We start from the raw sequence: 11,801 nt of genomic DNA, 5'->3' as shown, positions 1-11,801 counted from the left end.
CTTTTCGGATGGCTGCAAATGATGGACTATAGCTTTAAGTTTACTTGTCCCTGAAAAGTTCAAGACAGTTTACAAATGGACGCAAAGAAAGAGAGCTTGCCAATACAACAAATTAATAAGAACTTTGCTGTGTGTACTTTGTACAGTACTGTATATATCTGTTTGTATTTTGTGTTTTGTTCCGTGCATGGATTATTACCTGTTTTATGCATGACATAATTGGTAGTGCAGGTACATGCATATGCACTGTAGTGAAACATTTGTTAAATTTGCAAGTTGCAGGCTTCAACCTCTGTAAAATTTGCCTGGCAATTGACTGATATACAATGCCTGGAGGAGTGTTGAGTAGTGGTTAGGATTTGTGACTGGTGATCAGAGGTTCAGGGGTTCGAATCCAGCTGCTGGCAATGTGCGTTTCATTGGGCAAGCCACTTCACCCCCACTTGCCCACTATACCCGGGAGTATAAATGGGCAACAGCATTAGCTGGAGAGTAACTTGCAATGGACTGGCATCCCATCCAGGGGGGATAGAAATATCCTTGGTCATTTCATGCCTAGGAAACCGGAGATAAACGCTGGCCTGATGAGCTAAATTGGTTCGTGACAGACTTTGCTTTACTTTACATACAACGCCTGAATGCAACCCCATCATCGAATTGGTGGGTCGTTAGTCACATCTCATTGAATAATTTATTCCAACCCACAGCCCCTTCGCATCGCAAAAAAAAATAAAGTTCTATTCCACGGTAAATAAAAGTTCCATAATTGCACAAGCACACGATTGGTGGCTCTGACAATCAGATGACGAGGATTTGTTCAGGTGTTGTATAAAACAAATAATGAATGTTTCACGTCCTTGCAATGGAAAGAATATTTTCACTTGGAGAAAGATGGAATGTTCCATTCCACTCGGCTTCACCTTGTGGAATGGAACATTCCGTCTGTCTCATGAAATCATTCTTACCATTGCACTCGTAAACATTCATTATTTGTATACTGACCAACGTGACTAACCCTTCCACGAACAAGTCAATCAGTCCATGGACTCTGAGCAAATTTTCCCTTTTGGGAAATTTCGGAAGTACATGTACAAGAGAACCATTGTACATAGTATTGCCATGCCTATGCTTGTGGGCATGTGCCTAAATTTGGTTTCGAAATATACATGTACATTGTACCACAATATTGTTAAAGTTAAATTAGGATCTTTAAAAGTGGAGAGGCAATTGTTCTCCCAGTATGATTTGCATTGTATGAAGGTTAGTTACAAATTGTATGTATTAAAATTAAATGCGTTATTTTTTTTTTAACGGAGCAGCATTCTCTTGTGACAAGCAGACTTGGGTTAGCAGTCTTATTAAGCAATGTATCGGGCCATCAGGCCAAGTTGTAAATTACCCTAAAATACATTTTTTTAATGTATACATGTTGTCAGTGTATTACATGTACATTGTACATGTACAAGATTTCCAATTCCAAGAACTCGAATACACAATATTGCCATACAGTAGAAATTCTTTCATTGTTAGAACCAAAATTTTACTTTATTCAAAAGACTCAAAGGGTGATTTCATTCAAAGATTTCGAGTTTAAATACAATTAACATTTACACACCAACATGTACATAACAAAATGTGTTCATGTTTATTCATGCATGTACATGTACATTTTAGCCCGGGTGATGTACATGTAGACTCTGGGTTTTTTCCAACATCATTCATTTCCAATAAGTTAACGAACCCACATGTACGGCTGATTATTGAACCATCACAGAGCTATATTAAATTACTAGAGCGCTAACTCCTCATTCTTGCGCGCGGAGACACTTTGAAGCTGTCCTGGGCGCAGACATTTTGAATTCATGTGCGTGTTTGTACAGAACGCCAAGTAGAACATAGGCAAACTTCTTACCCGTGTTACGGTAAAAAAAAAAATGGTTAATCAAGGCTGCAGCGGATACACACACGCGTGCCGCTGTTTGCATAGAGCAAAATGACACGCTCATTTGTTAATTGTACGTTTTGGTTTTGGGCGCATCGGCTTCAATGACGCACCAGAATGGAATTCATACAAACGCAGATATGCAAATAGACATACAAAATACGTACACAATTTTTGGTTCTCCTTAGGTTTGTGTACAAACATGGATGCGCCCAGCAGGCATCACTTTGTACATGAGTTAGCGCTCTAGTAATTTAATATAGCTCTATGGTTGCCATTCTTGAATTGCCAAAATATATAACTAACATATGACCAACCCATAAATCAGCATTATTTCTGCCTCGGAACAGTACACTTTACTAAACTAACAAAGTTCCTCATTTCTCCATCTTGGTCTACCAGTCCATACTTTTCTTTTTCTTTACTTAAAAAAAAACAACTACAACATTATTCCATATACTAAGCCATGTATTTTGTAACTGATTAGTCTTATGTTAGACTGGCATAACATGTAGCAGTGCAAAAGAAAACATTCAAACTGCTTCAGTGGTAACTGTCCAACTTTCTATCGGCTTGTTAAGGCATGTGTAACTACAATGAATGGTATCAATACCATTTCATTACAATTATTTTCGTTAACCAACATTTTTTTTAAATTGATTTATTCAAATCTATTTAAAGGGAATATACATCATTTGCTTTTGCTGTAATTTTCAGAAATGGATGGAATTGGGGGATTGGAAATATATAGCAAATATAGTTACACTGACTTTTTGGAGGTTTTGGGTTCGAAAATGCTATAAAAACCAAGAAAAACGATCATTTACCTGTAGTCTGGTTCCCTGACTCCATATAAGAAGAAACAGAGCAGTTTACATACATTGGGGAATTGTAAGGTCAGGGAACCAGTCTAGCTGGCTCGTACCCGTTCATAGGTTTGTAATCGATTGCAAACAAGTGCAATAGTCAATTGGGGCCAGTATTTGAAAAAAAGCCAGTTGTTTCCAACGCTGATCGGCCGATCAGCGTTGGAAATTGATACAAAAATACCACTTTTCTTGAAAATGACAGTATACCAGGTGCCATAATTTTACAGGATGCTTTAGACTGTCATTTACCAACGTCCTATTAAGGTATTTCGCAAAAAATTGGTAGTTTTATTTTTCGATGTTTGCAAATGTTGTATATTCCCTTTAATTATAATGTGCAGATTTATGAGGAAAGATTCCAACTTTTGGTTTTTTTTAATTTGATATACAAGCCATTAAGTTTGCAATGAAATGAATTATTATTATTCCCCAACATATAATAACTATTGAACATTACTCACTCATTTTCAATATATACATACAACTTCTTGATCAAGTTGCTTGCAAAAATTAAAACCAATATCAGTGAACTACTAACAGATAAACATGTATTTAAAATTTCCAAGTGTGATGAAACTAATCTAAGAGTGTGACGTCTACACATATTCATCTGTAATGAGTAAAGAAATAAGTAAAACAGAACTGCATGCCGTGACATGCATTAAAAAAAGGCACAATGCACAAAATTAATTTTTGGTCCAAAATTTCACTGTGGACCAAATTTTACGATTTTTCGCATTGTGAATGGCATTTCACCCATGCCTGCACACACAATGATTACAAATATGCATGTACCGTACATATGTATGCATTACTAAAGGAATAAATATGCGATTGGCTAATTTTACACAAGTAAGTTTAAAACCGACTTGGGGCCTGGATGCGGATAATGATCCGAAAAGAAGGCATTATCCACGTCCAGGCTCCTAGCTGGGTTTTTTTTGTTTAATACCGGCCAAGCACACATTTATTCCTATTCATCCATAATTTTTTGTCATAAAGTCATAAATTCACAAATTTTGAACGATTTTGTTCATCAATTTTACTTCATGTTTTGTGACACATCCCTCTCGCCAGTTTATGGTATGTGCCATAAATACTGTGGTGCTAAATACCTCCTTTTATGGAGATTGGTGCAGGTGGGTTTCATACTGCACGATGTGGCGCAGAACACAGCGGTGTTTCATCAACAGTTTATAACCAAAGAATGGGTAAACTGACTTAGGTACATGTATTTATGAAATTTTATTTACTACGCTGCCACTCAATATAACATAACAATTAAGATGCAGGCATTTGCTACATTACGAACATTTGGTCGATAGGAAAAACAAGAGAGGTGTGACCTACTAGGAAACAAGATTTATGTTTTACAAAGCAATTATAAAAAAACAAAGTGAAAATGCATTTATTAAAAACACACAAATTTCCTATTTATACATCATGAATAATAGCTTTAAGCTTTGAAATTACGAGATAATAATACAAAAAATGTGATTTGTTTTTGGTGCTTTGACTTTTTTAAGAGTAAAAAAAGGCAATTGATTTTTGGTTTTGATCATTTTGTTGTGGAAATAAATGTTCATTTGGCAAATATACATTTTGTACATCTTTAAGACTGGTTCATTCTTCATGCGGATGTCTGTGTGAAGCGAATTCATTTGGGTAATGCATGCAACTGGAATTGTTGACTTCATGAAATTCGCTTCAGTTTCATATTCGTGTGAAGTATGACCATAGTGTAAATGTAATGAAGTGTGGTGTTTTTCATTGTTTCTTTCCCTCAGTGGTTGGTTGGTGGTGTGGTTTTGGTGGTTGGTTTTTTTTGGGGGGGGGGATACTTGTTAATTTTACATTTTGTGTTACACACAGTGTTTGCACAGATTAATTTTAAAAACAAATCAACATTTGAAATCAACTTCATTTTCAACTTACATTTTACATTTCAACTTTTCAGCTTACATTTTCATCCAAAAGTTCAATGGTACAAATATTTAATGTGTTTGCAAATGGTTCTGTGACAGCATTGACCTAGTATAATGGCGTGAAGTATTGTTATTATTTTTGCCAATCTATTTTTGTAGCATGTACATGTACATAAACTAATTAAAAGGTTTTCAGTACCAATTTTAATTTTGAATTTGTAAGCGTATTTACCTTTACATTGTGCAGTTGAACTTAGCTGTACCAACTGAAAGACAAAGTGATAAGCTCCTAAACTTGTTTTAAGCTGAACCCTTGCCCCCGCCTTACCAGACTCTCTGAGACACTTCAAATTTTGCCGTTAAGAATATGCAATATGTATTTGCACAGTCGGGGATGGTGCAATGCACTTCACAAATGCCAGGATAACAACAGTCTTGGTCCACTGGATTTGGGTTGTACATGTACATGTATTCCCAAATACAGGCGTGGTAAAGCAACTGCAGTGGCCGGGTAGAGGTTGCTATCAACACGATGAATCCAATGCAGTCTTGGGAACTTTGGCAATGCTACCCACAAAATTCTGATCATACCTGACTTGAATTAGCTTGAATACAGGGCTTGTCAGAGACAGGCTGTATCAGGGTAATAAAATCCAAAGCCAGGCTTCGACCAAGATCAGAAAAATACTGGTGATCCCCTAAAATGCAAATGAGTCTCGTTCTAACTGCTATTATCTGGTGTTTAAAGAATAATATATTCCTGGGAGCCAGTGGATCCATCAGATACAGCCTGTCTCAGGATCATCTCAAGCGCCTCTGTAGCTTGCCCCTCCTCAACGGATACCATCTGAATCTCCTGCATCTCCCCAGAGTCTCCAGCTGCAGACCCCTCCGAACCTTCCACGGCCTCTGTCCCATCTCCCTGCCCTTGATGCTGAGGTTGACTGCCATCTTGTATGACTTGGCAGAGGATGTACTCCTTGCACAGGTTCGGTTGTGTTTCCCCCACGTCTGCGTCGCGTACCATCATCTCTAAATCTTGCCTGTTCTCCTCGGCGGTCACATTCACCTGGGTGCTTTGGTCAGCATCTGCTGCCAGCTGCAAATCCTGACCAAGGTTAGTGTCTGCAGTGCTCCCATCTACATGTATCTCTATAACATTTTTGATTTTATTGGTATCTGGTTGATCCTCTGTCTCCTCCATGGTGTCTGGTTGGTCCATTGTCACCTCAAGAGGAGTTTCCTTATCAGCAAGGAGTCCTGAATGGTGGGAAATCTGATCAAAGGTAACATAGTCGTCATAGTGCATCTTTCGCATGTGATCAACAAGTTCTTGGTAGAGATCAGTTTTCATTTCCGAGCAGAACTTGCACATGTAGACAGCAAATCCGGCATGTTTCTTTGTTGAACGGATGTGCTTGCGGACGTTCTCGTGAGTATTGGCACGATAACTGCAGTATGGGCACTTGTAGGGTTTCTCACCGGTATGCAGCCGCTTGTGTCGGGTCAGATGTGTGGAGACGCGCCCCATGTAGTTGCAGCCAGGGTGATCGCATTTGAAGGGTTTGGCACCAGTATGCTTGCGGGAGTGCCTTGATAGGGCCTGTTTGGTAGAGCCAGTGTAACCACACACGGTGCACAGGTAGGGCTTCTCATTGGTGTGCCTACGCATGTGGATGACCAGTTCAGTTCTGAACTTGAACTTGTAAGTGCACTCAGGGACTGTGCATAGGAAGACCCTACAAGGATGGTGCTTCAAGCGAACGTGGGACTTCAGAAGTGCCTGGTTGTAGAACTTTTGTGGGCACAAGTGGCAAGCTTCTGTCCGCTCTCTCTTGGTGTGCAGCTTCATATGGTTCTTGAGGATCGACGCCTTGACAGTGATAAAGTTACATAGCGAGCACTTGTGGTCCTTGATGCCATAATGCCTTTTGGTGTGCATTTTCAGGTCTCCATGTTGGTTGAACCTCTGTGGGCAAAGTTCACAGGCGAATGGTCTCTCACCCGTGTGGATACGCATGTGGATTTTCATGTAACCCTTTGCCAGCTTTTTGCCACATTCTTTGCATGGTTCCACAGTTCCCTTATATACCTTCTGCCTACTTTTGGCATGCTCTACCTTATTATGATCCTGAAGCTCCTTTCTCGTTTCAAACTCAATGTCACACTTCATGCATCTGCCCTGTTGCTCGTGTCTGACTTTATGCCTCTCCAGACCTTTCTCACTGAAGAACTTCATGGGGCATGCATCACAAGCAAACACAGAATCTGGGTTGCTGCTGCCGATGTGCTCCAAATGCTTGATGGTCCGAAAGTGTTTGACCATTGAATACTTATTAGGAGTCACAAAGCTACAGAGTTTGCACTGGTAGTCCTTCTTCACCTTACACCCAGCCAAAAGGGTCTCCTCCTCCTCTGTCAACAATACCTTGGGCTTCCTTCCTCTCTTACTCTTCTTTGATCTTAAGGGCTGCTCCTGCTCCTCTTCTTCACTTTCAGCATCAGTGCCCAATTCACTCTCATCCTTGTCAGAGTCCTTTTGTCCATGCAGCTGCTTCCCAGTTGCAGGAGGTTGGGATTTTGCCTTTTTCTTCTCATGAGTGTCCTTGGGAAGATCTACAACATACAACTTGGATGCTAATGGGGACCGTTTCACCCTTTGTGGACGGCTAGGCCGCTCGAGTGTGGTAAAAGACTTCTCCTTTACGGCGCTCTGTGGAATCCTCTGGGGGCGTTTTATTTTCCGTTTCTGTTGACGAATTTCACCATTATTTTGGGCGACCGTCGACTGCTCATCTGAACCTTCAACTTCCAAATTAACAGCGGTGTCTTCCAGAGACCCATTCTTGGAGTTTGTGTCACTTGTCTTTGAAATACCAGAAGAAGTCTGAGAAACTGAAAATAAATGAAAACGAAAAAGTATGAAACAATTTACCAAAAGAAAACTGCTTCATTTTCAATTAGTTTAGTGTAAATACATGTAGCACTGCAATGACATGTATATAGGCAAGTACGTTTTTTATAATCCTGTCGTCAAAAGAGCACAAGTTGTTGTCTTTATTATATTATAATCACGCCATTCTGTGAACTCCTTGCATCTCACAAGCATGTATCCCTTTTGAAAGGTGGCGTCAGTAACTTTGAACCATGTCCGACACTGAAAACTTGGGCCCAATTTCATGAAGAAAATGTGGCTACATCTACATACATGTACATGTAATAGCAAACTTATGTGCAAAGCCTGTCACCCAGTCACTAGCAGTAGGCCTATACAGTGCATGATATCTCTGCTGGTAAACCTGTTTCTGCTAAGAAAACATTTCTGTTCTTGTTTAGCACATTTCCGCACAGCTCCATAAAATTGGCCTCTGACAATTTGGTATAGACTAATTCGGCAAACAAAATTAAAAGCCATTGTTTTAGGTCGAACCAGGCTCCCACTTAGTATACTTATAGCATTCACTTTCTTAGAGTTTAGGCACTCTCCTGAAGACGGTCAGAGCATACTGACCGGAACGTTGAGTTTATACCTCTGGTTCTTTTCAGAACCATTCTCTTAGTTGAGAATTTATGCACACATGGTGTTTCCGCAAACCTTTCATTATTTAGGTAATATGGTTGCACTTGGGGCTCTTTAGACCACTAGTGTTAACAAAATGTGTGAACATGTGCGGCATGCGTGTGGACATGGTTCCACCTCAAAAAAAAAAAAAGCAGCTTCTAATTTTGTTCGTCAAATCAGTCTATACATAGTACCGGTCTGATTACTGCCTCCAGCTGCATCATCAGGAGATTCAACTTCCTTGGGTCTTCCTAGGCAACTTGACCTTCGGTGCTCAATGTAATTGTCCAGACCAACAATCTGATCGTGGCACTTTAGACAGACGTGGAGGTCATCGGAGTCTTCCATGTTAACTTTGTAGCTCTGAATTCAAACGAAATTAATTACCAAAAAAAATGACAAAAATGTTTACTGGTAATCAAAATATTAAATGGGAAAACTTCAGAATGACTCATCACTTTTCCTCAGAATTTTTTGGGTTTTGGTGATTTATATCAAAATTGATATTTGATATTTTGCCATCACCAGCAATATATACCTCCTGATTTTATTTTGCAATCAGTGCACTGTAATCGGGTGTTTTGATGGGTAAGTTATGTGTATTCATGATGTCATGCTATTGATATTACTTAGTCAACTATACGTTATGGTGACGGTACACTAAAGCTAGAAACGGCTGTCATCGAGCTGCCACAGTATAACTTTAACGCTGGTAATCGGTATTAAACAGCAAAATGTCCAAAATTACATGAAGATGGTTAGGCCCTAATTCCCAAATTTAAATTCAAGGAAAGATTCCCATATCTTGGCCATCACTAATTTTTCCCTTTTAGTGACCTTTCAGCCATCAGATTAATATAACCTAAAAAGTCAGATTTTAGCAGGGAAAATATTGAAGTATTTACCAAAAAAACACACATTTTTAGACCAGTCTCATAAGCCGTTTCGCGGATATCACCATCTTTTACATTTGGAGGGGGGGGGGGCATAATAAAAATATGCCCCATCATGCTTAGCTACAGGTGCATGATGGGACGTATTTTCATCATTATTCCCCCCCCCCCCCTTCGATTTCAAAGATGGCTGTATCCGCGAAACGGCTTATAATGAGTTATATTATAACCATGGAATTCAAACTCCGTGTTATGACTTAAGTTATAGGGTTGGTGCACAGGGTAACAATAAGTGATGGCCAGATATGGGAATCTTTCCAAATTCATTTATACACTTCTGTTATTAAGATGGTTAAAACAAAAAAATTATGATGAGATTACCCGGTTCAGTTGGGCAAAATAAAAATTAAAATACTAAAAAAAGTAAATACTTGGACATGTTGGACATGGGTAAAGAAAAATAAAAAGGATTAGGATAAACCATTTTAATTGCGCGTTTGCGCAGTCTTACCATGGTCTTACTTACAAAAATTACAGCACAAGTGAAAACGACAATATTATTAGGAGATTACTCAGTAAACAGTACTGTGTAAGCAGGTAAGTTCAGTACAGGAAATTTTAGGCCCTACATAAAATACACATGCTTATTGTAGGCTAAGGCTGGAGTAAGGATCATCATGTCTCCTCAGAGCCACTGTACAAAGAATGCAAATTAATTGCATAAATTTAACAACTTTTGATGGAAAAAATGGGAGGTGTTGAACCTCCCTTGATTTTTAAGAACATAAAGATTTCCACATCTTCGTCGTACTTACCAAACTGTCGAAATAACGACGAAAATAGGGCCGTAAGTTAGACGAAAATCTCGCTAAATGTGAGTTGCTGATAATAAGAGTATAAACATCGATGATGTGTGGCGCGCGCAGCCGCGCACCATTATCGTGCACGTACGTAACTGGTGCCCCTATATTTTTACGCTTTATTCAAGGGGAAAATATCGTTGTCACTGGCTCCCGCTTTCGTATTCGATGAATATTCATTGTGATAAATATTCATGATACGGTCACCACGACGCACCATATTGGAGGGGAATTTATTTTTGTGTATCATGGAGAAATATCCATGCTTCCATGATATAGAGGAATATTTGCAATCACAAACAAAATAAAAACACCGAAGATACCCTTTTTGTGCATCTACGGATCCAAACATAGGTCCTGTTGATTAATTTATTTTTTCATCACCATGACAACATGTAGGGAACGGAGACAGGCCTTCCCGAGCTCGAGCAGAGCATGCACTGTGAGCAGCAAGCCGAGAAACAGATGCAGCATAATATAGCTGAGTATTATTTTTTTTAATGCCTGCTCCCTACATGTAGCCCGAAGAGTCGGGCCGGTATGAAGAAAATACTTTCAGTGGAAATTGGTCCGTTTCACCATAATGCCTAGTTTGACTGCCAAAAGCTCTTAAAAACATGTCACATATTGAAATTTGCTCCTGTTTGTGGAAAGTACTCGTACTTGTACTCATACTCGTATTCATACTCGAGTACATTTTTTTTGTACTCGTACTTTCACTCATGGGGAAAAAATGCCTTGTACACATGCCGGTACTCAGGAAAAAGTACTCACACTTGTACTCATGGCAAAATACCTGACTACAGCACTGTCAGTGAGTGTGCCTTGAGATAGAACTGTAACAGTAGATCATGACGTTTGAAAGAAGTCTGACCTCTTTGTCTAGACCATTCAAGAGGCATCGCTGGACATTAGAATGGACCCGATCCTGTACCGCGTCTGCAAGGATACCGCCAGGAAGCTATGCGGTGAGCAGATGGAATCCCCAGGCCAAGGACAGGTGGAGGAATGCCTCAAGAGTAAACTGCACGAGGGAAAGGTTCACGACATCAAGTGCCGAATGGTAAGCAAAGTTAAAAAAAAATTAAATAAATAAATTAAGTCTGCCACAAGCAAATATGGCCCATCAGGCCGCGGATTATCATTATAGCTTGTGTTCTTTGAAATTGACTTTTTATTTGGAATTGGATTGTATTTTCGCGTTTTAAACAATATTCTCATAAAATTACATCTCCTAATGTTACACATCATGAAAAAATCACTAGACGAAATTTACTTTCAGTTTAATTAATACATCTTGTATTTCTTGAGTTCAAGTTATTGCCCAAATAACGAGTGTGTTCTTTTCGGTTCATCAAGAGTGAGACATCCGTGATATGAGACAGGTGTCGCGCTCTATGGTCGCGCTGGTGATGACCACTATTTATGTGGCGCGCCCTCTATTGAAAGAAAATTAAAGTAGTCCGTAATGCTTCGCTCTTTCGCTCGTACCCCCGGCCAACCTGCAAACAGGACCGGGGGTACTAGCGACCCCGTCATGCAGGCACCACTGTTTGTTTAGGGCGCCCTTTTTCGAAAGAAACTTTTTTTCCCACAAAATAGAAAAGTGTTTCATGTAAAATGCCCTTGCAAAAATATAGGTTTTCCCGGCCATGTTCAAGTTCACTTTTGAAAATCGGTCATTCCTTTTTCGACTGAATTTGAGAGTCGCCGAACACACGTTTCATTTTTGCATTCAGATTCGTTTACA

General features: G+C 39.5%; 1 protein-coding gene across 2 annotated transcripts; it reads right to left on the bottom strand.

Moving 5' to 3' along the window:
• Positions 1 to 3,189: 3,189 nt before the first annotated feature.
• On the bottom strand, positions 3,190 to 9,847 carry LOC119744813 (zinc finger protein 479-like). Of its 2 annotated transcripts, none has more exons than XM_038220966.1 (3): positions 9,703 to 9,847; positions 8,493 to 8,661; positions 3,190 to 7,631 (listed from the first exon to the last, which is right to left on the bottom strand). In XM_038220966.1, exons 1-3 carry the CDS (start codon positions 9,703 to 9,705, stop codon positions 5,479 to 5,481), a joined length of 2,325 nt encoding a protein of 774 aa, XP_038076894.1. In that variant the 5' UTR covers positions 9,706 to 9,847; the 3' UTR covers positions 3,190 to 5,478. The 2 variants fall into 2 exon arrangements, with proteins under 2 accessions (XP_038076894.1, XP_038076902.1); XM_038220974.1 differs by having other exon boundaries at positions 9,718 to 9,847.
• Between the last annotated feature and the right edge of the window lie 1,954 nt (positions 9,848 to 11,801).

The sequence above is a fragment of the Patiria miniata genome, unplaced genomic scaffold, assembly GCF_015706575.1.
Source record: "Patiria miniata isolate m_02_andy unplaced genomic scaffold, ASM1570657v1 HiC_scaffold_12, whole genome shotgun sequence".
NCBI lineage: Eukaryota > Metazoa > Echinodermata > Asteroidea > Valvatida > Asterinidae > Patiria > Patiria miniata.
Note: the sequence above shows the minus strand (reverse complement) of the source record. Positions and strands in the feature narration are given on the sequence as shown.

Coding starts and splice junctions, on each gene's coding strand:
- LOC119744813 (XM_038220966.1), bottom strand. Junction 7,632..8,492: donor TGGAGGCAGTAATCAGACCG/GTACTATGTATA, acceptor ATTTATTTTCAG/TTTCTCAGACTTCTTCTGGT.